The 27,330-nt window shown below is 40.2% G+C and overlaps 2 protein-coding genes across 3 annotated transcripts; both read right to left on the bottom strand.

Moving 5' to 3' along the window:
- Positions 1 to 1,923: 1,923 nt before the first annotated feature.
- On the bottom strand, positions 1,924 to 18,515 carry LOC117766872 (endoplasmic reticulum membrane sensor NFE2L1-like). 2 transcript variants are annotated; one of them, XM_034594284.1, is made up of 9 exons: positions 18,487 to 18,515; positions 16,192 to 16,855; positions 15,536 to 15,727; positions 6,279 to 6,464; positions 4,877 to 4,945; positions 4,633 to 4,779; positions 4,365 to 4,533; positions 3,228 to 3,911; positions 1,924 to 3,090 (listed from the first exon to the last, which is right to left on the bottom strand). In XM_034594284.1, exons 2-9 carry the CDS (start codon positions 16,474 to 16,476, stop codon positions 2,093 to 2,095), a joined length of 2,730 nt encoding a protein of 909 aa, XP_034450175.1. In that variant the 5' UTR covers positions 16,477 to 16,855; positions 18,487 to 18,515; the 3' UTR covers positions 1,924 to 2,092. The 2 variants fall into 2 exon arrangements, with proteins under 2 accessions (XP_034450175.1, XP_034450173.1); XM_034594282.1 differs by having other exon boundaries at positions 1,925 to 3,090; positions 18,379 to 18,499.
- Positions 18,516 to 23,179: 4,664 nt separating this feature from the next.
- Positions 23,180 to 26,062, bottom strand: praf2 (PRA1 domain family, member 2). Its single transcript, XM_034594378.1, has 3 exons — positions 25,852 to 26,062; positions 24,812 to 25,029; positions 23,180 to 24,595 (listed from the first exon to the last, which is right to left on the bottom strand). Exons 1-3 carry the CDS (start codon positions 26,028 to 26,030, stop codon positions 24,456 to 24,458), a joined length of 537 nt encoding a protein of 178 aa, XP_034450269.1. The 5' UTR covers positions 26,031 to 26,062; the 3' UTR covers positions 23,180 to 24,455.
- Positions 26,063 to 27,330: the final 1,268 nt, after the last annotated feature.

Here is a 27,330-nt window from a genome sequence, read left to right as displayed (position 1 = left end):
TGGTTATACACATAATTGAAGCTCAGTGGGGGCGGCTGTGGTCCAGGAGGTTGAGCAGGTCGACCTCTAGCCAGAGGGTTGGTGGTTCAATCCCATATGCCCAAGTGTCCTTGGGGCAAGATAATACTGAACCCCAAATTGGCCCGATGGCTGCGCTGACAGTGTGAGTGGTCACCAAGACTAGAAAAGCACTAAATATACAGACCCAGTTATAATGCACAACAGCAAATGGCAACATTTGCGCTGATACCTGTTTTTCTAACCATGTAAACACAAGAGAAGGAATTTAGTTTTTAATATTACAAAAGTTGAGGTGCATGTCCTTGAATACTACAAGGCACAGTGGGCAAACACAAATAAAAATGCTTAACAACCACAACAATGAATATAATCTTGTTCCATCTGAAGATGTGAGGCATGCATGCAGGTTTAAACGTTCTCACTGTCAAAAGATTTTTTTATTTTTGTGTAAACAAATTCATTCCATTTACTTGCCTCTGCTGTTCAAGGGGCACAGGTGTATATGGAGAGTAATGTGATTTACAAACAAGGTATCCACCAAGTGAAGCATCAACTTTTTTTTGTCCTAAGAGTAAATGAAACGGGAAATAATTAATGTATCACAAACTGAAAATGTGTTTTGACTGTGTACTGTATAGGGGAAAAAAACAACTAGCTTATCCTGGCTGTGCTCATTCCTGAGAAACTCCTTTTCACTATCTTTGAATAAAAGACTTTCCCTGTACATTTATGTCAAAGTTTATTAGCACCAACAGGTCAAACTGCTGCCAATTCCTTGTACTAGTAATTGCTCTCTGAGTTCGGTCTTGCTCAGCTCTGTCTACAACCACCAGAGGGTGACATGCTAACTTCAAAACTCCCTCACTATCCTTGAAGTCTTAGAACCTGATGTTATAAATCTGTCGTTTGTTCTTTGTAATTTGTCTCTAAATTGATACATCTTCCACCTTCCATATCCCCAACCCCCATACAGGAACATTAATAGCTTCACAACTTAACTCTGACATGGTGTATTTATCCCATATTTTACAGACCTGCCATGATTGACAGTAGGTTTCATTAATGGCAGAGCCACCCCCCCTTCTGCTACATTTGGAAAACAGATTCCTGCCATCTTCTTCTTTGGAACAGGCACCAGGAGTTCTACAGTTTCACAGAGACTGATATGTTGTAAATTTGTAAAAACCCAAATCCACATATTTAAAAAGGCACAGTTAAAACCCACTGCTATCATGCTTTCAGTTGACAGGAAATAGAAAACCAATGCCGACACAACTTCTTCAGAAAATTAATCATTCGTCATTCAGTTAAACAGTGTATAACAAAAAAGCTCCGTCTGTGATTCCAAAACCCCAAAAGCCTTAAATATTTGTACACCGAGTTTTTTTAGACTTTACTTTGTACCTCTTCAACACAACAGTAAATTGGAGGGAGGGTCCACCAGCCTATATCGGCTGTGAGTGGCCAGGTGTGGGGCTCCAAGCTCCCTGTCCACTAAATTCTTCATTGTCTTACTTCCATCACTTGCTTTGTTCACAGCTGAATCACGTGATGAATGGTGACATATCCCACCTTCTTCTCAATTTGTTCATCATACCAGCAATCTGTCTTTGGTGGCTCTGTCATTGTCTGCACTTGGCTGAATTAGCTGACAGCCAGGGTCCAGCCTGCTGTCAGCCTGCTGGATTGTCCCTCCTCGTGGGCAGCTGATAGGCATAGAGAGGTTTGTTTTTAATGATGGTCCCAGGTCATCAATTGTCTGTTATTTGGAGTCCAATGAGTACAGACATCCCAAATTTATCCCAGTTGTATCCCACGCCTGTCAAGAGTTGGATGCAAGTCTTTTTCCAGTGTAGAAAAATGTTTATAGTGAAAAACAGAGCAACTCATCCTAGAAGAGAAGCTCGCCTTATCATCAACATCATCAGGACAATAAAAAGAACCCACTGCGTCAAAGAACCCTTTCCTGCGTCTTGATTCCCTCTCTAGCCAGCCACTTATCTCTTTGGGTGTTTGAGAATTTAATGTTATCTTTCAGCATCTTCATTCAACACCATATAATATTTCCTCCTCACTTCTTCTTGTTCCTCTGTTTCTTGCTTGTTTTTTCTCCCGTCAGTGGCACCAATCCTTCTTGTTGGTGTGAAGCCACCATGACACTACCATTGGGACCAAAATTAAGAGAGTACTCTGCAGAGTCCAGTGGCCTTCCTTCTCCATCCCTCAGCCTGGAAAAGACTTCCTGATACAAAGTGCCCAGTCTGCGTTTCATTTCTTGCAGATTCCTCAAGGTGTCCTGTTTCTCTCGGAGCAGTCGCGAACGGCGGCGCCTCAAACCTGAAACATTGTCCTCCAGTCCCAGCAGCACACTCAGTTTCCTCTTCCTGCAGTTCTGGGCTGCGATCTTGTTCTTACCACGGCGCCGTATGTCCCTGATGAGGCTAAGCTGCTCCTCATTGAGTTTATAATTGGTCAGCAAGTCATTAAACTCTTCCACTGGCAAATTAATAATCAGCTCGCTGGAGAAGGGGATCTTCAAGCCTCGAGCACGTCGCTCATCTCGGCTCCGCATTTTGGTCTCAGAGATGTGTCTGGAAGAGGAGTAGTGGTAATGGTTGGGATGTTGTGGAGAGGATTTTGTGTGTTTGGTGGGTATATTGCGTGATGGAGAGGAGGCGGAGGGCAGGGGCTGGTTGTATGTGTGATCATGGTCAATCTGCTCCAGCCAAGTAAAGCCATTTAACAGCTTGTGATCACCATAGTTAACAGGGAGGAGTTTCTTAATATCTTCAGGATACCCTCCTACTGCCCCCATCTCCTCCTCATCCAGCTCCTCCTGCTTTATGGTCACCTCCACTTCCATATCTGAAGCCAATAATCCTTCCTCAGCATCTTCTTCCTTGTCTTCATAGAAGGGACTTTCCACATCTGAAATAGAGGATAATGAGGAGTTTGATGCAGACGAGGAGGAAGATGAATAATAAGAGGACTCAGAATCAAATGGAGAAGCAGGGCTGTAGCTGAAGTCCAGGGAGAGACCAGAGTCAGTGTCTGCCTCATCATCACCATCTAGAAGCAAAGATCAATGTAAGTTCTATGGTTTTACAATAAGGACTCAAATTTAGTTTTGTGCCCTCAAAGGAATGTTCACAGTTTTGTAATACAAAAGAAAGTTGAAACTGTTAGTTGGCTGCTTATTTAATTACCTTGCTGATGTCTTCCTGGTTCACTCTGATCCTCTGTGACTGCCGTGGAAGAGTGATCACCATCCCTGTCAGTGTCATGTTTGGCTATTTCACTGTCAAGGTAGCCCTCCTCCTCCAGCCGTGCTGCCATCTCTGGACTGAATCCTTCCTCCAGAGCCAGGTCCAACAATCTCATCTCATCCAAGATGGCAGCATCTTCTAGGAGGTCACTAATTTGGCCAGGGAGATCTTCATCACCAACATCCTCCTCATCAACTAGAAAGACACTGGAGGGAGATATCAGAAGGTTCTGAGTCATATCATTCCTGTCTGGGGACAGGGAAGGACTGGGAGCTGTTAAGTGACGTGAATTTAAGTTAACGTTAAAGCTAGCGAGGTCTCCAGGGTAGGGAGCATATTCTACACACGGACTTTCTTCCAAGTTATCCACTGGATCTTGAGCTAACAGGTTTATGTTGAAGGTACTCGAGTTATCATCTGCATTTTGTCCCATAGAGAAATCTTCTGAAGGTTCCTCAGCCAAGAGATCCATGTGATCTGGAGGCCTGTGTAAGGTATTCACGTTTGAGTTTTTTGAAATATCCCATGTATTGAAGGCTGAAGTGTGATCATCCAACTCCGCACTGGGAGTGAGGGGGAGAAGGGCTGGTTCGAGCTGGGGCTGGCTGGCAGGCCACAAGAAACCTAGAGAGAAAGAGACGTCGTTTAGTTAAATGTAAACGATTATAGAATATGCAACAGAACTTTTCATATGAGCATTCATGGAAGATTGATAATAAAAAAACATGATTTATTGTCTAGTTTCCATATTTTATAAAAGGTCCAAATATTAGTTGACCAAAAGGTCTAACTTGTTTAGATTTTTCATTGGAGTTTCTCAATTATCATGACAATGATAATATCACATTGTCTATATGTGGAATTTGACAACTAAACAATGTCCAGACGAATTAGCAACTTTATCCATAAAGGAAAACGAGATGTGGTAGATAAATAGGTTTGACCTTCTTTTGAGACTTTTATTGTCAAATGCTGTCTCCAAGGTCAAGAATCAATATTTCAGCTCAGTTGTGAGGTGAAGTGTTTGTCAACTGGCTAGGAATTCTGACAACAAACTCCTGATTTTGAATGACTTACCATGCTGCAGGGGAATTTCTACTAGATGGGCATCCTGATGAGCATCGGCTATGCCATTGTCAAGGTTGTTACAGTTTAGGTTCAAAGTTTCTGACTCAACAGGCGGCGTCACAGGGGGTCTCGACTCTAAGACGTTGTCAAATGATCTCATCGTGTCAACATCTGTGTTCTGGAGAGGAAGGATACACAACCAATCGAGTTTTGTTTGTTTCTTGACACATCTTTTTTTGCTAAATGGAATTTCACATTTGTTCTATCTTCCACTGACCTCAGGTTCCATGATAGCAAACAGGTCCTGCCAGTCAAGCTCCAGGTCCAAAGTGGGGTTATCAGTGGGGATGATGGGGGACAGCAGGGGCTCCCTGCCAGAGTGGTGACGTCCCAGGTCTCCCCCTCTACGGCCAACATCACTTAACTGATGGACATAAAAAGCAGTTAAATAAGTACAGTTTGAGGCTGGACAAGGAATCATCACAACGGACTGAAAAGAAGAGAGAAGGCTATGGCAATACCTGTTGTTCCTCTGTGAAGGGAAAGGTTTCCTCCAAGAGCCTCAAACACTCCTGAAGGGGGAAAGAAGTCTGAAAATAAGGAAAAAGGTAGGCAAAGAGGTTTAGAGAGAAATGGCAAAGACATTGATTTGTGTTTGACTATCTGGTTGACTTCTCCAGTAATATCTATCTTTTATTAGCCATGCTAGTGGCATGGCTCAAGGGGTGGCACTGTTGGTCTGTCTACCTGCCTGCCTGTCAATCATTCCAGACTATACTATCTAAACAACAATCCTGTCGAGAACATGATGTCCATATAAAAGTCATGGCAATCAATCCTATTTAAAATTTTCAAAACCACACGTGACAACCTAATGCTTGCTACAGGATATGCCATGGGATAACCACATTCATAAGGATTAATCCTCTGGGGACCCTGAATACATGTATCAAATCTTATTGCAATCCATCCAATAGTTGAAGATATATTTTAGTCCAAAATGTCATCTCTCATATCCTGCAGCTATTCATGGAAATAGAGCTATTTTGAAACTCTGGCTATTTCTTGTTTCTGAGAGAAATTATCTTGAAATTATTTCAACTTTCATTTGTAACACATAGTTAAGCATAGCTATATGTATTACAAACCAAGTGTAACAGGCACCCTGGCATGCAGCTGCCTAAGTGTGTCACCCACTATTTTCTATTCTGCTGAGCTGGCCCTGGTCCAGCATTCAAAGATGAAGCGTCTGACTCTGATTTCAAGCATGTAAGACTGATCAGCTCGACTAACACACACAACTTTACATATACCTTCGAGCCTATACATACTCTATACTCACCAAGTACCTTTTAGGAACACCTGGAGCTACCAAATTTTTCAAATGATATTCGGTTTGGGTCCGTCACGTTGGCTGGGGTGATTTTTTACAGAAGTAATAGCATAAAACAAGCAATGGCCATGTGTGTTAGGGACAGACACAAGCTCAGTGCTTTAACTAACTTACATTAACTGGGTAAGTTAGTCAGGCTTGAGTCGGGTTTGGATAAAGAAGACAGGATGCTTGTTGGGTTCAGGTCGGGCTCGGTTAGTTTCCTCTCGCTCTCATACAGGTTTGGACAGAAAAATGCAACTGCACTATAAGGCAGAGTTCTTTCAAAGGGCTTCAAAGTCTTAGAAAAATACAGACTTGTGTCCAATGCCAAACTGAAGTGCACGCCCTCTGCTTTATACTCAGTTTCTAGCAAAACTGTATGTTCTCTATTTTGCTTAACTATTTTTTTCCATGTGCCTTTTCACAATGGCACAAGTGAATTCACTTCAGTATAATCAGAACATTTACTGGGTAAAGGATTCCCAATAAAGAGATTAAACAAACAAGATATTGCACGTTAGTTAGTGAGTTGGCTCTCAACGTCTTACCTGTTCCGCTTCATTGTGAGTCAACTCTCTGTTGTTAGCACGGCTGTCAGAACGCTCTGTTCTTCCTCCTCCTAGTGTCCTCATGTAATGGCTATGCATCCTGGCCATGTCTTCCTCTTCATCCTCCTCTTCCTCTCCACTCTCATCCAGATCATCACTGTAATGAAGCTCATTATGTATTTCTTCCTGGTTGAGACAAAAAGGATAAATGCTCAAGTCAGACAAGCAAATGTGCCAAAAGACCTCAACAGTGGGTTAACACGGCAAGTTCTTCAGTGTAAGGTTTAAACAGGCCAGCTTGATGTTTCAAAGCACTGGTTCCACTGCGTCGCAACCCCAAGACCTTCGGCATGTACAGCAGAAGTAATAACCACTACACTATTTCTTGGCCAAGATATAGTCCAACACATATGCCTTTTATGTGCCTTAAGACTGACTTCCATCTTGTCACTCTCCCATAAAAAGTCTGACTGATGGAGTGTTAATGGGATTGTCGTTCTACAACCAGGTTCTCCTGTCTCTCTAAAGGATTTCTGAAGCTGTGTGTGAGTGATTGTTAGATTCTTGGTCCCCTCCTTATATTGTGTACAAAAGGTGTACATAATGCTCAGTCAATTTGGACTCCAGTCAAGATAGACACATCAAGGATAATTAAACATAATTAAAACAACAATGCTCCACCTGACCACACTTTGATGTCTTGGCAAATGTCTGAACACCTTTGTAAATGAGTTCAGTTTGGGATATTTGGTTAAAGAAAATCAATTATGTGTAATGGATTATTAGCAAAATGGCACTTATCTAATTTAAATCTCCAACACAAAATGAAGAGGTCTGAAAAACGTTCTTTTATCAATCTTATAACTAAGATTTTTCCCAAAATGTCATGTAGTACACTGCTGGACTAAGATCTGCACCCAGCATACATTGATTACCGGCAGGGTTGGGGACCAAAACTAAGTTCCTCAAAAATGTTAAATCCGTGTGGTACTACTGTACTACCAGTCTGTATGTTTAGAATGTAAAGGCTCCTGTTTTACCCAGAGACAGACAGCCAGGCTCAGAATAGCTTTAACCTTCTCCTGACCTGGCTTTGTGGTTACAGACAAACCCAGAGACCCGCAGCAGCTGGCCTGAAACGTATGTAGTCTGGAACATACATACATATGGGTTAAGCCAAAGCCAGTCTCCTTGTGCACGTATTCCTCACTTCACTAAAAGCGCTAAAGTCATTCAATTTTACTTATCTCACCCATTTGCCTAAAAACTAAAACTGGGGGATTTTTGCCTATTTATCTTAATGAGGAGACCCTAAAATTAAACGTAGAATATGAAACACGACACAGCAAATCAAAGTGGTAAAACTACACACATGCTCAGAGCTTGACACTCGGGATAGACGACAGCTCATCACGCTCTCCGGCACGATGAGTCATTAAGAAGTCTTTGTTGAAGTTAATATTAATATACAATCAAATATACAAAGACACCCCCTCACAAAGGCATAGGGCACTAAAAGGCACCAAGCCAATGTCAAGAGGGAGAAAAAACAAGTCATATATATATATATATAACAACTTGAGATTAGAGCACTGACTAGTTGAGGTCAGTACCAGGATTTAAAGGGTTTGGATCTATTCTGTGAGAAGATTTGGGAATGGCTACTAAGTTTACAGTCTAGGCTTCATTAACATCCAATTAAAAGCCTTTAAATTTGTATTTTCTCTCATTCATTTTGTGACCAAAGACAATTCTTTTAAGTGTCAAACTTGGAATATATTCTGCAGCCAGTACAGCCTCACAGGGTTTTGAACCCAGGGCATTATGCGTGTAAAGCAGACACGATAACCACTACCCTATGGAACACTATATTCAGCCAGTAATCACTGGATATAAGAGTTCAGTCAGGCAACTCAAGTGGGACAGATTATATGTGAATGTAGAACAGTGGCAGCTGAGGACAGCATAGCCTTAAGGTGTGTGGCAGCAAAGGAATGGGCAGAACGATGACAGCTGAAGTAGAGCAGCGTGACACCCGTCTCTAACCAGAGGTGAACCACACAATGCAGGACTGATAACCTCTACCCCATGGGACCTCTTGGGACGTTAAATAACAGCTGCAAAAACATGGCAAGAAAAAAAACATGGGAAAGAATGAAAATACTCTGTTTACCTGCATACGATTAACAAGTGCCCTGTTAAAAACAGAGACGTGACTGAAACCTGTAATAAAATCTTTTATATTACATTTGTAGCTGATTCCAGACGGTCAGTCTAGGACTATTTTTCCAATGGTAGTTTTCCTTACTCTTGTTAAGGGTTAAGGACAGAGGATGTGGTACCTTGTTAAGCCCTATGAGACAAATTATGATTTGTGAATATGGGCTATGCAGATAAAATTTGATTGAATGATTGACATGTTCAAATACCATATTACACACTCAACTTTCACATCATCTCTTTTCTCTCGTGGCATGAAAAACAAAAGCCTGTTTCAGACATGAACTCCAGTTTTGCCTTTCAAGCATAATCGATGCAGCAGATTATCGGTTCCGACGTTTTAACACAGACATCTCATGAGGGTTCAGGTGAGGGGTGGAGCAGCAGACAGAGGCAGGATGTAAGGTATAAATTCCACCGTGGAGATCTGGTGTTTTTGTTCACAGCACATCAGCACCGGCGTCGACTCTTGCCACCAAAACCTCTCTAGACATCCTCGCCTGTGTCTTCTACGTGTTTCTTTCACAAATGTTTTTTCATTAATGTTGCATAAGTGAATTTTGCCAACCTCTACACTGTCAAGAACTCCATATCCTTCAACTTAGCTAACTATCTATATGGTAATTTTGGTTATAGTTTTTATAGGTTATAGGTTATAGGTTGTAGTCATTTAATTGTTAATCAGAGTTCCAAATTTGTAGTTAGAACCTTTATGAGACTTATTCAATAAATTGGCTATATTTTTCCTTCCTTTGAAGGGTGGTGCCCCGAGGTAACTTTAATCAATTAAAGTTATTATTTAATATTAATAATAAAATATTAATATTTAATATTTTATTTTGATAACCAAATTTATTGAATGCCGAAAGGCACACCATTTTATGGTATGTTTGATGCATTATGGCACAACATTGTTTTAAAATATATTTAGATCTTCATCCAATTTACAATAATCATTAACAGCATTAGTTGGAAAAAGTATATGAACTCCTCAGCTAATGACATGAAGATAAGATATTTATAAAAAATAGGGTTAGGGGCTCAAATAATTTGTGTGTGCTGTTCACATCTGCTGATGTGACGCATGCCTTGCAGAAAATATCTAATATCTGATTGGAGATCAAGATTAGTTGATTTGCATGAAGCTGGAAAGGGTTAAGAGTCATCGCAATGTGTTCAATAAAGAGATGATCGATTATAACGGTTTGTTGCACCAGCAAAGATCTGTTTTCTTTCTGCACCATCTGGATAAGGAGGCACAAGTTAGAAGCTCTTTGTTTACGGGTCTCTGCCTCTTTGCATCTGAGTGTGGGGGTGTGTGTGTCTGTAGCTGCAGTAAACAGGGGGATTGCAAAACTGAAAGAGGTAAATGTGTGTCAGTGCGCAATAGGCCAGTGATCAGGTTTCAAAACAAGCCAGTCGGTCACAAGGCGGGAAGGAAAGTAAAGTGTTTTGTGCATATACGTGACTGTGTACGGGTGCCATTTGATATGAGGGGAATTCAACAACACTTTAATATTTACTTTCAGTTTGAGTCAGAGAGGGGAGCCGATCTGTGTACTCAGATCTTTGTGTGCTATATCAAGTTTGATATGTCCTGTGAGTGTGTTTGGTAAAATGACACTGAGCTTCAGCTGTAGGAGCAGCTCCTAACACACTGAAATGCTTCAGTCCCAAACATTTTTTTCCTCATTTGTTGTGCTTTCAGCACATTAAGAGATCCTTTTCTTTTCCTTGTGTCACAAAAAAAAAAACCTCAGTATCCCAAAAAATATACAGTTTCCTACAAAGACAAGCATACAAAAAATGTCTTTATCAGGTTGTTGTGAAAGTAAATACTCAAACAAATACAAAATATGTATTTGAATATGCCTCCTTGTCTGCATTGTTGACAGTGTTGTGCATGAACGAGTTCAAAAGAACGCGTTCATTGAACACGTTCATTTTTATGAGAACGATGAACTGAACGCAACTTAATGACAAATAATGAATTTGAACGGTGAACACGTTCATATTATCTGAGGTCTCGCTAAAACGTTACGGAATGTTTTCCTTCTCCTGAGGAGAGACGCTGTCCAAATCGAATGCTTGCACCATGTCGTTGCTCAGTGCCCGTAACATTTCCGCGATGTAGCCTAACCTAAACCGACTAACTCGACTTCGCACCACGTTACCCATGATTCATCGCACACACGTAGTCCAAACAAGCAACGTATTCCAAGACAACAGCTCTCGGTCTTTCATAAAAATGGCAAGTGAAAGCAGAGACGCAAACTCAGCGACTACATCCGATGCACCTTATTATTATTTCCGCATCTAATTTAAAACGGCATGTGGAGCTGAAGCATCCAGCTAGCCTAAAAAGTTATCTCCAAGTAATTGAAAGTCAAAAAAAGACCAACACCCCCTGCCAACAGCCCCAAATGACCCAAACCACATTGTCTGCAGCCTTCAAGGGTATGATTTCCCAGCAACAGGTAGACAAACTTGTGCAGGGTATGAATAAATAAACAGGCAAAATTAGCAATAATAAAACTTTTTTTAAAAAAACATTTCTTTTAGGAATTGATACATATGAAGTACAGTTTAAGGCAAGGGGTAGTGATGGATAAAGTTTTCTTTAAAAAACAAGTTAAGTCTTTCATTCTCACTTTCCACCTTAAAACTATGAAATGAACTGAACTAAGAACTAGTTCAGAATTTAAATGGTGAACTATGAACGTGAACTATTCATGTTCACTTGTATGAACTGAACTTTGAACTAGTTCATGAGAGGTGTGAACTTGCACAACACTGATTGTTGATGCCTATGTGTGTTTATCATGTAGGCTTTATCCTGTTGCTGCGGTGTACCAAAATAAATCCACAAACATCTAAACTGAAGTGATGTAATATCATATGTGCACATATGCAAACAGTTTCCCAAGTAAATGGAGCTTGTTGCTCTGCTTGACACGGGAACTCTTCTGTGTGTGTGTGTGTGTGCGCGTGTCCAAGCTGGACATGTAGGCCAGTATCTAGGTTATTTATATATGGTACAGACAGTTTGTTTGCACCACGCCTGCATTGTGCCCAGTGCATTTTATGGAGTCCTTTAGGAGTTTAGTTTTGTTATACTTTACTGTGTGATTCTAAATTATGTGATTGAAGTTGTTAATTTCATTGTTAATGATGATGGATCATGGCGACCTCATTTATGACCAAAACTAAAATGTAATGGGTCTTACAACAATCAGAAATATTTACATGTATCTTCTTAGCATAATATTTTGTGCCTAACAGTGTAGTAAGTATACATCCAGCTTCACTCTGTAGAATTTCTGCTCAACTCTGTAAGCCTCAGGGTGAGGAACGGCTCCTTTAGCTATTTTTGATGTCCCTCCATACACACAGAGTTCTACAGATTCATTTCAGTTTCAACATGTCTTCTATGGCCACAACATAAGTCAGGTACTGTAAGTTGGTGTCATTGGAAAAAACTTGTCCAGGCATGTCTGAGGTGTGGCCATTAATAAATGGTACTCAAAGTACAAGCTCGTGCAAGCAGGAACATGAGGTCCGTGGTGCCAAACAGATCGCTTCCATCCATAACACTTATCCTTCTTCAGGGTACCCACATGTAGGACAGTTAGGTGACCTGGATACTACCCTGGTCACCTAACTATCCTACATGTTTATTGAATTAGAGCAGGGATTTACCATCAAATACAATAGAATAGATAACATTCAAAAGGGGCAATATTAAACTTTTGCTATTGCTGCATAGCCAACAATAGCATTAACGAGTGGAAATCAAGAACAGTGTTAACTGTTTCTTTGCCTCTATGTCTATCAACTCTTTCCTTCTATTGCAGATTACATAGAGAACCTTTAAATCAGGTACAAGATTAAAGAGATGTGGCAACAATTTAACGGAGTTCAGAAATTCACAGCTCTATCTCTGACTTGGAAAGACAATGAAATTCGAGATTAGTGTTGTGTTGACAGCACATCAACACTCGTGTCAACACAGAGCAACACAAACAGCAGAACTGACATGAAGTCCTTCCACCAGCATGCTATACCGAGGCACCAGACCTTGTCTGATTCTTCCTGTTGTTGTGAATGCATGTGACCCGGATAGTCTCCTGCTGCATTCTTCATGTGAAAGGCAAACTCTCAATCTTCTGGACATTTTCCAGAGCTCATGTCTGAAAACGGCTTAAGCTTCATCTGCGCCTTCCTAATACTTTTTCTGGGAAGGCCAACTACCCTAACAAGCTTATTCTTAAACCATGACATTAAAATACTTAAAGTGGGTCTTGTACACATTGACAGCTACAGTAGTGTAAGCACCATGACTGATAAGAGCACCCAGGCTGCTGTATGTGCCTGTGTTTAAATGTGTTTAACCGTATTCCCACCACCAGGGTGCGTTAACTGTACTGATGGTGCAGCTACAATTTCCTGGTGAGGTCATCTATGGTGAGGCAGGTTTTCTGATGACTCATCTAACTCTGACTCATTATTTCACGTGACATTACAGTCAGTTTTGGTGACAGACAAAAACAGCACCATTTCTCTACTATAAACTCATAAATGAATAGCTAGTTAATTCCCAAATCTTTAGGTCTATAGTCTTCAAATCAATGTACTAATATATTACAAACAGACTGTTTGAAAACAAATGATTTTAACTTCTAAAAGCAACCTTTTCTTATATTAGTGCCAAGGACTTTGGTGATCTCTTGGCTTTTTGTTTCTTGCACCACCCAACGTTTTGGTTTTAATTGAATCATCCCAACAGCTATTGAATGGACTTACATTCTACTATTTGCTAAACCAAGAAGGTGATCATGGAAAGTATCACACCCATTGAAAACTTCTGCATATTTGCACAGTCACCATGACCATGTTTGACTGCAAAGATTAGCATCAACTAGCATGGCTGTACTTTTATACTTTCAATTTTACAATCTAGACTACAGGTTTTTGGAATTTGAAATGATGGATTCTGGGAGTGCAGAGGTCAACACTGTCGCCTCCCCAAAAGAAGGTTCCCTGGTTCTGCCAGGGTCTTTCTGTGTGGAGTTTGAATTTTCTCAACGTGTCTGTGGGTTTTCCTGGGTACTACAGCTTCCTCCCACAGTCCAAAGACATGCAGATGGAATTAGGTTGATTGGAGACTCTCAATTAATTGTCGGTGTGAATGTGAGAGTTGAATGTCACTGTGATAATCGACCTGTCCATGGTGTACCCCGCCTCTCGCCCAGTGTCAGCTGGGATTGGCTCCAGCCCCCTGTGACCCTCAAAGGATAAGCATTGGACATAATGGATGGATGGATTCTACATTAAAATGCCAAGTTTCAAATTTTATTTGATTGGTTTTAGTCAATATTGAAAGAATATGTGAGATAACACAAATCCCAAATTCCAATGGTTCAAACTTAATTGGACACTGACTACTGTCTCTTGCCAGTTTGAATCATTGGCTGCTGAGGATTACATTGCAGTGGTGATTGTGTCTGCTTTACTCATAGATGTGGTCAATGTGACCTCCATGCCCACTAAACACAGTGATTGATGAGGTGTTGAAAGAAAGTAGGCAGGATTTAAACATCTCTCTCAAGCTCTCTTCTTTGATTCTTACCAGGCAAAATTTGGATAAAAAGATATTTTTTCAACTTGCATGTCTCATTATTCTAAACTCCCACCCTTTGCAACCTTTCGAGTGTGAGTGCAACAGCCAATAATAGTTTTGACTGCAGAAGCGGTTGGACCACTTGCTGTATGGAACAGTTTGTTTCAAGCAAAGTAGCTGGAAACTATTTCATAATAGCAGAGACACCAAGTTTGAGTCTCACGGTTGTAAAAGCTGTGCACAAGGAAGATTATTGCTCCAGATCCCACAGATTTATGGCCTGGGTCAATGTCAACAGACACAGCTGATCTGAACTGAACATAACAGCATGAACCCTTGTACCTGAGCGGAACTCTGAGGAAATCTCTGACCTGGTTAATATTCAGTAATGAATCTCATCTTGTGGCAAACAAAACAACTGTATAGTCACACTCAAGAACCAGAGCTAGAGTTTGGTGTGGGAGATTTCTCATTCGGACTACAGTTTGCTACCTTGCCAGCATTTAGTTAGTCTAGAACTTTCTGCCTGACATCCCATCTCCCCCGTGTGTCTAACCCCTTCTTTGGAAAATTGTAATATGTATAACAGGACGTGTGGGAGGGGCGTAGGTGGCTGGAGGGTGTAACCAATCATGTTCCGGCTTCGTGCCTCCCTCCCAGGGTCCTGAATGGAGCGGCTTCCGTTCCTGGTCTCCCATCCAGTGCAACCAATCAGAATCCGGAACTGGTTAAGACAGCTCGACAGTCGAGACAGCTTTCACTTTTATTTGTTTGTATATCTTGTAGCTATATTTTGATTTGTTGCAACTAGTTATCTTAGAAGGAAAAGCTATCTAGGACTTGCCCAGGTTGAGTTAACACATACACTGATCTGCACTCACAGAGAACCAGTAGGGGTGCTGCTTTTTCTGTTTTCACTTTGTAGAAATAGAGGAGTTAGATAGGTGTTGCTGTCTTTTTCTATTTTACCCTAGTTACATACTGTAAATGATTACCGTTTTTACTCGAGTCCTCATTTGGTTATATTTATTTCTTAGATCCAAACAGCATCTTTTATTCCCATTTCCCCTTTGCTTGTTTGTTTGCACAATTTTATCTGACCTCTGTAAAATAGAAGTATTTTTGCAGAGAAAACCTGGGGTTATGAGTCAAGTTGTAACACTTAGTAAATATCCTTCAAGATCGATGTTTTTTGGTCATAAAATGTATAATTCCTAGAAATAAGGTGGGATTTGCGTGAGCTGTTGAGAGCACTGATTTAAAAATCCTGTTCAACACAGTAGAAACTGTCCCGGTCTTGGCTAAAAAGACAATTTGACCCAATAAAACATCCTTAATTGTGCAACTCTGATGTTATTCAAGAACATTCTAAACACTAAATGTTCTAAACAAGACAGTGCGAATTAAAGAGCTGTACCTCTTTTTCTTCAGCCTCAACTTCTTCCTGCAAGGTACCAAGTCCAGGTCTGGGCTCCACAGTCAGACCAATCAGGTCTCTCTCCAGCCGGGCAGGAGCTCTCTCCAGCAGGGAGGACTGATCTGGACGTTCAATGGGTAGAGGATCTGGCTCCCTCTGGACCAGCCATGTCTCCAGCTCAGCATGAGGAATCTGTGGAGAAAGTTAAGATACAAATTGGCACTCGTTTCCCCCTCATGAACTACAGGCCCTGCTGGTAGTCCAACCAAAAACTGCTTATTGCATGCATTGGACCTGTATAGCTCACATGGTTCCAGACATTTAGTGACATTTACAAATGTGGAGCTATAACAGTCGTTTAACAGTAGAGAACAGTTTTATTCATAGCTTTTGATAATTAGTTAGAGAAGAACCATAAATGATCCCTTGAACTAGCTTTTATTCCATTTAACATCTGAAACTGCAGTTACTTATTTTAATTCATGTAAAAATCACAAGTTGTGCTTCAAAGCAAGTGAATTAATGAGAATCAGAGGTGATGGTGGACAGTGTTAGTGCTAATCTAGCCATTCATATTATGTGGACAAATATAATACCTTGTAATTCTAATTGCATCTGAATGTGAGTGTTCAGCTAAAGCCTGACAGGTTTCCTACCTGTAGTCTGTCCAGAGAGCGGACCCAGCCCAGCAGCCTTCTTGTTGTGAAAAATCCGTCCAGGTCTACATTCTTGGGGTGCAAGCCGTGGCCATCCTCCAGGTGGTTGCGGAGATTGTGGAACTGCGTCTGGGTCAGTGCCGAGGTCTGACCCATCATCGATTGCAAGGAGGGAGGCAGGTAGGGCTCCAGTCCCACGTCGACCCTCACTCCACAGAGACTCAGCAGGATGGCCACCTGGATGAGGCCCTCTGTGAAGTATTTCTTTAGGCACAGCATGGTCATTGCTGTCTCCGAAGAGAAACAAAGGAGTAACAGGTGGGACCCTAGTCCCCACCAGTCAGTTTGTAGTGTTCTTGGGAAAGTTGTAAGGTCCTTAGCAGCTCTGTCGGGCACTGCTCTGTAAGAAGAGCTCCCTGTGGAGGGAGAGGGGCTGGGAAAAAACCCTCAAATCCCCATTCACACTGGGCCTAAACTAGAAAATCGCTTCAGTACTTAAAAAAAGGTCTAAAATTAAAGTCCTTTTTTTTATAACTTAAATACTAATTTAAAATTGTACCTGATAGTTATTAATAAAAATCAAAAACAGAGACTTGCTGTTGAAGATTCTTCTTCTCACAGGCTCATCCAAAAGAAGTTGGTCTTCATGGAGACTCCACTCTTCCTGTGAACAAATACATCCATTTACTTCAGAGTAGAAGACTGACTAACAAAGTGCAATTCTGAATGTTCACTTCCTTTAATGTTTTAGCTTTTCTCTCAACCTGATAATCGTTTGCTCAACTAATCAATACATTCTTTAAGACATTCAGCTTGCAATCACAGAAAACAGAAAATCTTCATGTCTGCAAACCTCAAACCAGTGAATTTTGATGGTGTATGGTTACAAAAATGATTTTATTAACATTAAGTACTTTGTATGGTATTTTTATGTTGTGCTTCTGCCATTACTTCAACAACTGCTCCTATAGCTATTAGGCAACTAGTTCACTACTATTACTGCTGCAGTCTTCTATACTGCTATTCTGCCATACACTTATCATGTCACCGCCACCACTCTGCTAATGATGATAATAGCAGGTCCAGTCTTTTGTTGTCTGTGACCTGCTCTGCAGGGAGGCAGCAGTTGTACTGTAGGTTTGACAGTGAGTGTGGGAAGATAAGGCAGAAAGACACACAGACAGGGCAGAGCCGAGCAGAGCAGGCTTGCTGCACCACCCTCAGAAACTTCGACCTAGTTCCAGAAAGGGTTTGGTAACCACCTGCCTTCCCCACACTGCCTGGGTTACTCACTGCTGCCACATGATGTAATTCCCAGTGTTTCCCTGTCTCCTCCCTCACAACAGTCACTGGGTTTTCATTCCATGCTCTGATATTCTGTTGACAAAGTCTGAGAAGACCTCAGCAACACTTCAATACCCAGCTTTACAGAAAACCAACTATACTCATAACTGTACTGTATCTTCTCATACCCCATGTAGGCAAATATTACCTCATACTGTGTTGTACAGAGGAGATTATGGTCTCAGTATTCCATGGTTACATGGTCAACAATAGACAAAGGTGGAGCCTACAAACCTAGCAGGTCATTTATCCCTTCCTCAGCTCTTAGACACTCATAACTCTTCCCATGTTAACCTTGTTGTTTCACGCTGTGTGTGGTGTATCTTTTCACAAACTGTCACAGAGGCACATTTCCCTACTGGTCAACAATCAGGGTGTAATATCCTGCTCTCCTCTCTGTAAAGCTGCACAGGTCAAATAAAGTCAATGGAAAGTTAAATATCACTACCAGTTTTTAGTACTATTAGTAACGTTTTATTTGAATATTTTCTATGACTATTATTATTAGAATCAATTAAAAACAAAAGTATTATTTTTAATCATATTTTTTTAATTTACAGGCTGCATACATTCGAGCCCTGTGTAATACACTAACATGCCTTATACTGATGTGCACTTTGTCAAGTACAACTAACTCAGTTTCTGTCTGCTTGTCGTTGTTGTTCCTGATTTCCTCCTGCGTGTTTCTGAAAACACAGGAAATCTACACGAGCCGGACCAACAAGTCTCACAATGTTGCCACCAGCCTGTGACAGACAGTGAACTGTGGCTGTGATAAACAATGACAGCGACACAAACATTACACACAAACAAACAAACAAACAAACATCAACGTGAACTCACCGGAAAACAAAGTAATATCCCTCCGCTGGCGAGTAAGTAAGAAGAAGAAGAGATAGAAGCAGCTGCTGTTAGAACCAACCGAGTGAGGATATGAAGGATGAGTCTCACCAGACTGAGGAGGTGGAGGAGGTGGAGGGAGGTGGAGGAGGTGGAGGAGGTGGAGGAGGTGGCGGTGAATCTCTGCTTCTGTTGCTGCCTGACAGTGACTCTGTGCCGGCTTCAGTTTCTCTGTTGCTGCGGAGGGTGCAACTGCTTTAAAGCGCCACCCCGTCATGACGTGTATAACTCCTCCCCGGGAAAACCCACTAAGTAAGTAAGTAAGTTAGTGTGTGGGTGTGTATGTCTGTGTGTGCGCGTGGGTGCGTGTGTCTGTGTGTGTATGTGTGTATGTTTGTGTGTGCGCGTGGGTGCGTGTGTGCGCGCGCGTGCGTGTGCGCACGCGCGTTATATAATTAAAAACTTTAAACAATGGTATTTATTGTCTTTATATCCAACAAAAACATGGTCATGAAAAAAAGTATATAAATATATAAATATATTTATAGACACAAATTCCAACATTCATGGAAAAGAAAGAAAAAACTTGTTTTCCTCCCACGTAAGACATGTAAAATCAATGAATTTGAACATTGTGTAGTAGTTTAACATTTACTGTAGTTTTTGTGTGTTTTTGATCACCATAACAAAGCCTCCATATAAACATATACATATATACCTATATCTATATATTTCTATTATAAAATAAATAATAAATAAAATCTTCAAGATGCTAATTTAAGCTATCTGTATAGAACTGTAAATGTGATGTTGGTGACACAAACTGAAGTTGTAGCACTTTAGACATTCTTATTAAAATGTGTCTGTATAGATGTTTGCACAACACAACATCAATGATTCTGTACGATTCATCAAAGATCAAACTGGAAATCAAATTCCCATCACAGCCACTGTATTGAACCTTTGTAACTTTGACACCTGACGCGATTACATGAGAACTGTCAAATAAAAAACGAATGTTTACGCACAGACTTTTTACTTGATTTCAGGTTAGAAAATCTATTATTTTACAACATATCAAAACAATGAGGTGGTGTCTCATATTTTTATGATCAAATAAGTATAATTCATTATTTAACAATTTAATATCACTGCAAACTTCCACTAGTCTCAATTAGGCGCCTCTTATGCACCTCAACATTTGAGTCAGAGCAGCTGGCTCTGTGAAAAGATAAATACCCAGTGATTCCAACAACACTTATGGTTGTTCTTAAGGTATGTCCATGCTAACCATCTAATGTTCCATCTAGGCTACTGTATGAAGAAAGAAAGAATAAAAATAAAAAATGAAAAAATGAAAAATAATAATAAATAAATATATATAGGGACCTGGAATTGAGAGCATATTGTAAAGTTACCTCTATATAACTGACAGTGGATTCAATAAAGATGGACAGCATCAGTAAAGGTTGGAGAACAATCTTTAGTTTCCATTGTAGCTATGCTTAGCAATGGTGATCTCTCCCGTTAGTCTTCACTTGATATATTAGATCCCTTGTAAGAGTTGTCTAGTTGGCCGTGTGTGTATGTTCACTGAAAAACAGGCAATAGACACATTCTTTTTCTTGAGAAAACTTTTTTTTAAACACATTTAATTGCAGCTTTTGACAAAAGGTCAAATACACGGTCTTGGTGAGTAAACTTCAAACATTTCGCTGAACAGAAGGCAACACTTGACATTAATAATCTTAAACTGTGAAATTAGATAAATGTGGACAGTCATGCAGAAAAGTTTCCTCTGAGTTTACATTCTAGTATTTCAGTTAATGCTTATGAGTTACAGAGTATACTACACCACGTTTCTTTCTCTTCACTGCCACTAACTTGTAAAAACTAGGCAGGATGTAAATAATAGAATCTCCTGCTGCATTGTGCATGTGTGTAAGGAAACCTCTGGAGAAAGTCCAGGACCAATTGTGCGGACATTCTCTAGTGTTGTCTGAAAACATAATTATACAAGGCAAATATCAATGCAATGGCACATACAAAATACAATTAGCCACTTACAGAGTCTTTCTTTTGTTCAGAGCAAAGAGGCTAACAATGTAATATAATAATAATAATAATAATAATAATAATAATATTAACCCATAATCAACTAAAACTCTTTGACCAGAGGAAAATGCTATAGTGGAGGAAACCCTCCTACAGCCAGTTTCAAAAACCTGGATTAAAACAGTGGTCCAGAAGAGTCGGAGGGAATGATACAGGATGCAGGGGCTACAGACTTCAGCACCTACAGATGTTTACAACATCACAGTCCACAACAGGCAGCTTATATTCAATATAAAATAGCCCCTACTTTCCACTGCATGGAGCGCAGCAGTTTCTGTAGTACAAAATTAATATTTACTATAACACTGCTGACATGTAGACAAGAATAAGGTTGTAATATTACAACACTTTCACAAGAATAAAGTGAGAATGTTACGAGACTAGATTGTAATTTTACGAGAATAAAGTCATAATATCACAAGATTTAAGTAATAACTTTAGGCTGCATCTCATTTCAAAGGGGGAATATCAGAAAATGAGGAAATGAGGAACGTGGAGTATCTTGTTAAATTATACTTTAAAAGGTCCAGTGGGTAAGATTTAGGTGAAAGGGATCTATTGTCAGAAATTGAATATAAAATAATCCTAGTGATGTTTTCACTAATGTGTAATCACCTAAATTGTACGAATTGTTGTTTTCTTTACCGTAGAATGGGCCGTTTATATTTAAATATCATATATTTACATCGGGAGCGGGTCCTCTCTACGGAGGCCGCCATGTTTTTGACAGTAGTCCAAACTCGACAAACTAAACACCTTTTTAGTTTTTACGACAACTGAAGGCTACCACACACTCCTCGCGTTTGGAAGGGGAGAGTAAGTTGAGGGGTATTCAGCTGCAACATGCAACTCCACCACTAGATGTCACTAGATCCTACACACTGAACCTTTAAGGCTAAAGGTTATAAAAACAAGGAGATCCTTTGGCTCATCAGCACCACATTATTAAGTAGCAGGACTTTGAAAAGACTGTGCAAGGAACTGAGTCTGTTGTGGAGAAGGAACCACACAGACCCGGAGGAAATTGCCTCTTTTTGTGGAGGAGGAAATGTTTGGTAGAGGTCGATTGTAAGGCTTTCGCTGGTTACTAAAACTAAAAACAAAAATGAGATTGGTTCAAGATTTTCATTTCAGAGGGAGCTGAACTCCAGGGAGCATGGGTTATCCTTGCTGCTTCTTTTCTAAAAATTTTTTTTTAATTAATTCTCATAATATTTTATGACCTTTTTCTCCTTAAAATACAATTTTATTCTCGTAATATTAAGAAATTATTCTTAAAATCTCAAAAAAACAAAAACAAACTTCAATTGGCCTTAATACTCTATCGTTGACATGAGCATAAAAAACACTTCTTCTTAGTTCATAAAAACAACACAGGAGTGCTTTTTAGTTATCTTTCTTCAAACAAGAACAGTCCTTCATCACATCTACAAAGCAGGAAACCAATCGTGTGCAATACTGGACAACCTGCAAACAATATAGTAGTCGAATGTTAATGTTTATGGAGTGTTTGTTTCTGCATTTATGGTAGACCTATGTCATAATGTTGTATGATATACTTATTTTGGATTACAGTTATTACTGGCTGGTTCGCAATTCCACATTTCTTCTTTATATTTCAATTAAAAGACTAAATTTAGGCCTTGGGAATGTCATTGGTTTGGAAAATGGAACTTCGAGGTGAGATAACTTTGATTTAAATAAATAATAACTCATATAAACCATAAAAATAACGTAATAGCGTTGGACCTTTTTCTGTTGTACTTTACTGGTGTCCCATTACGCTTGGACTATCACAGGATAAACATCCCGAGTCTGACACAACACCATTCGTGGTGAGGCGAGTGGTCTTAACTAGCTAGACCTTTGACTTTATATAAAGATGGAAGACATAACAACGCCCCAAAAGTGAAGCCAAACCATCATCTTGATTGCCCCCTGGTGGCTTGACGCAGCATAGGTCAGAAATCCAACTTTTTCCATGTTCGCACATGGGACAAGGCGTCATTTTTGGCAGGAAGAAGTGGAGATGCATCCTCCATCTTTATATAGAGTCATTGGTTTAGACATGTCTGTAATTAAACCAACTGACATTAGAAGAGTGCACTGGTTTATATTTGGAGGAAGTTGTAGTGGTTTTGTACGCTAACTGATTAAATTGTGAATTAATCCTAATTGTCTTGTGCTGTACTAGATGCCAATCAGTTTTTCCACAGAAATGATTTAATCTATCGCGGTAACAGGGGCTCACATGCAGGCTAACGTGGGTCACTTGGTTCATAATGAAAAGTTTTAGTATGGCGAGCTGCCACAGTCGGGACAATTCATGGGAAACACTGGAATATGGAGCCCAGCAAAGCTTCACAACAAGTTTCATTGTTTTCATGAAAGAAACCTTCACCTGGAGAGATAGCATTTAGTTACAGAACCTAGCTTAACGCAGCTTTTTCTTTGGTCTCCATAAATCTAGTGGTTATGGAGATACATCACTGAACAATTTAGAATTGTGACATATTGGAGGTGGAAATGAAAAGTAAGGGGATCATCAGCCAATAGGATTCATCCCCTGGGAATAAGCACTGAATAAGTGTGCTAAATTTGTATCTATTCAGTTCAACAAATCCACCAACAGCTGCAGCAAGTGGGTCAAAAAACTAAAAGTGACAGAGGAAAATTGCGAACTACTTACTGGCTGAGATAACAAGAATTGAAATGATTAAGGAATAAAGTGGACGTTCAAAGAGTTTTGTTGTTAGTTATACTACAGTAGAGCTTCTCCCAGCACAGGGAGACTGGGCAGATTCCACCGACCAGCAGTGAAGAATTCGGGGCAGCTCTGTGGGTGAAGCCTTTTCTCTGACATAAATACAGGTTTAGAAATGTGGGAACTAAAAGGATTTGCTTCCTTCATATTTTCCTACTTCTCCCAACTCAGGGAACTGATGAGTTTCTCTTCACGTGAATACTCAGATTTCCTTGAAATTAAGCATGTTTAAGAATACAAGCTTTACAACTACATTTTCCTGGATTTTACTCGACTCTTCATTTTTTTTAAAGCACTGTGGTGAGTTCACTTCACTTATATTTCATGCTTCTTGCAGTGAGTTTAGAGGTTTTAGTGACAAACACTGAAGTTATAGTCTTTAGTTGCATATCACAGTTGTTCCTCATGAATGAGACTGCTATAATTAAAAGAGTGAAAAGGCCTGTTATCATTACAATACTTTGGTTGCATACAAAGTTTGTACTTAGACCCTGTGGATAGTCAGGTAAGCAGGATGTGGAAGTATAGTGGAGACTTTATAGAATAACGTCCATATATTTTTAAATGAGTCAAAGTGTTAGGAGAATCAAGTTGTGACATTTTCAGAATCGTTATAATTTCATAAGAAAAAGTAACATTTCAAGATTAAAGCTACATTTTCACGGGATAAATACTCTGAGTAGTGATTTTAATGAATAAAATAAAATAAACTATGATGACTACTAATCTGTCATATCAGGCCTCAGTATGACTATGCTGAACAGAGAGCAGAACACACTCCACACTGCAACTACAGTGCTGCACACGTCATGTATGTAGAGCAAAAACAGTCATGTAAAAAATAAATGAAATAATACAATGAACAGTCAATGAAAGTGCAAGTTTTGGCAGGAAACAGTCAGGGATACTTTAAACGTGTTAATGATGATTCCTGTCGTTCTCCTATTGGACCACAGAGTAGGTCTCATCCTTCACTGCTGAATAATAATTTGTTCATTACATAAACCACCCCTTTCGTTCCATTTACTCTTTTTTTCCAATGCTTTTTCTTCTTGTAATTCTCTCCGCCTATATTCTTCCTCTCCTCTTCCAATTTCCCACCCACTTCTTAAACTCAATTTCTCTATTCATTCCCCTTAGACTGCACCCAACCTGTCCTCCTCCACCCGCACACACCTTCTCTTCCTTCTCCTCCTCCTCTCTAGGATCCAGCTTCCTGTTCCTGTCCCAGGGCCTCTAACAGGAGTCCCATGGGTGTCCTCTTCAAACCGATGCTTTCCAGTTTATTTTCCAGCTTGTTCTTGAGGCTCCGCAGTCTCATCGACGCATGGAGCAGAACCACTGTGAAGTAGCGATGCAGACAGAGGGAAGAAGTTATGCACTCTGAATAGTTTAAGTTAAATGAGCTGAATCTTTTTAAACAAAAAATAGTTGATTCTGAGTGGTGACAACACAGTGAACTCAAATTACAAAACATTTTCTAAGGAGTGAACAATGCCCTCTATTATGCAACATATTTCAGTGTGTGTGTGTGTGTGTTTGTTCCTGTTGTCTTACTCATTATAGGGAAGGCTATGCCAAACAGGAAGACAGCCACGCCTCCCAGCACCAAAATTAAGAGGTAACTGGCCACCAGGACGGCCAACACACAGATCAACGGGTGGTTTCTACGGAAACGGCGAATGGGAGCTTGGTTCTCGGCAGCCCAGACAAAGCCAAGGAACAACAAGGAGACCACCACTGCCCCTACAAACAGCTGGAAGGGTCGGAAATACCTGAGAGCAAAGACACATATGGGAGGTGATGGAAATATCTTTGCCTCAGAGTTACATCAAAACTTACTGGGACACACATCAACAAAACAGCCTTTCAGAGGCTGAGAGGAAGAATACAATTAATGGATCAATTAAACTTATTATTTACAGAAATGCAAGTCTACTCCACATAAGATGCATAGCATTCTGTTATTTTGACTTTAAATACAGCCAGAAAATGCTAGCATCCATTATTCGCCAGTGCGTTAATCACACTGATATTTTGTCCTGACTCTCAGGTGTCTAGGGTCGATGTCTGCACTGTATGAATGAGTGTGTGAATGGCTGACTGGTAAAACTGTACTGTGAAGTACTTTGAGCTATATAAATACAGACTACAGCTGTGATACCTGGGACCGTTTGTGTCACTATAATCGTGATAGAAAAATGTCTCACTGTTTCATGTTTACACTGAAGTGTGTGAACACAGGGAATTTCCCTGATGTGGGCTCAATAAGGATTTATCTTATCTTAACACTTGAAGTGATCAACACTGTACATTATAGCAGTGATGAGGGCAGGAGTTCCCTGAAGTGAATGGTCCTCTGACCGACAGTGGAAACAGATGATGAGGATCTGCAGCCTCCCTCTGTTTCCAACAGATCGAAACAAAAGAGGAAAAGTCAGTCTGGTCTTCGTCAGACAAATAGACTTCTCTGATGTGTCAAACTGTAAGTGAGGTTTAGTGTGCACTTCCAGTGTGTTGGCTCTGAGAGACAGAGCGAGAGGGGGAGACAGGGGGGGTGCGGGAGGAGAGGGACACGTCAGAATAACACAACTCACCCCACGAGCAGCAGCAGGCCCAGCGCGGACAGGAAGTAGTTGCTCTGGTAGTAGAGCAGGTTGTTGATGATCCGGTTGTTCCAGCGGTCCAGGTCGCGAACATCTGGCAGCGCAAACCTCGCCGAGCTCAGGAGGAAATCATCCAGGCTCCGGAGGGGAGGCGGCCGCACGCCTTCCATCTTTACTCCAAGAAAAGAAACTGGGCTTCCCGGCATGCAACGCGGGGAGAAGGGGGCGGGGTCGTGTTGTGCGAGGGTGGGTACGTCACCCGATCAGTGACTGTGTGTGTGTGGTGGGGGGGGTCCATTCAGACCTTTTGACTCTGTTGAAGGATTATTTATATTGTCTGAGAAATTTGATTGTTTAAAAGTTATTACACATTTTAAAGATGAGAACTAAAAGATCTCGTCATTACAAACTGAATGATTCCTTATGGTCACATCTATAAATGTAGAATGACAGTTTCACAGAATTTCTATGTGAATTCAAAGAATATATCAGGACTCCACTTTTGGTCTTATAGACACTAAAAAAGTAACACAACGATCCAAATGTACAATGAACTTTTCAATAAGGAATAAGACACAGTTTCCTCTTTTTTTTCTATTCTTTTCTCGCCTCTATGTTTATTTTCAGCCAACAAATTTAAAAAGTAATCATGGAACCTAATGAACTTCAGAAAGATGATTTCTAAGAGAAGGATTTTATTATTATTATTATCATTATTATTATTATTATTATGGTTATGATTTTGATTTTGATTTTGATTTTGATTTAGATTTAGATTTAGATTTAGATTATTATAGGTTGCATTTGGGGATTGGCCATCATTGATTGGCCATTTTCTAGGCACGAAAGGATAGAGAGCAGCAAAAGGCCAGGTTGGAAACAAACCTGTGGCTACTAATAATAATAAACATCCTTCTCTGTGAAATAAGGTTACTGATGTTCATTAGGCTCCATGATTACTTTTAAAATGTGTTGGCTGAAGTAAGAAGACCTTGGATTATTGATTATAAAAAGACACTTGTTGTAAAAGACTTACAACAACCAATCTTTTTCTCTTTTTATTTAATAGTGGTATTCTACTGATTTTGTTTTTTCAAACAGAGTTGAGCTGACTGGTCTCGTGAAGGATAGTTATAAATAACAGTTGAATAATGTCTTTTTTGGCTCTTCACCTATTGTCTGAGAAAATAACCCTTGATAATGTCACCAAGGTTATCTCAATGCAACGGGTTGAGACTTCAAACGTTTCAAGAGAAAGCTTTTGCTACCAAGTGGAACATCAAGCTTTGTCCGTGGTTGTCAGGTGGGAAGGAATTAGCAAAAAGAAAACTTCTGTCAAGTTGCATTATGACAAATTGCTTTGCAGCTTTACTCACAGTACACGAGTTCCCAGATATCAGGATATGTTATGTTCACACATCCAACAGGATTTGGCCACATGCGTCCCAGACCATCTCCAATTGTGGTGTG

This window comes from Hippoglossus hippoglossus, chromosome 8 (assembly GCF_009819705.1).
Source record: "Hippoglossus hippoglossus isolate fHipHip1 chromosome 8, fHipHip1.pri, whole genome shotgun sequence".
Taxonomy (NCBI): Eukaryota; Metazoa; Chordata; class Actinopteri; order Pleuronectiformes; family Pleuronectidae; genus Hippoglossus; species Hippoglossus hippoglossus.
This window is presented reverse-complemented; position numbering and strand designations above follow the sequence as displayed.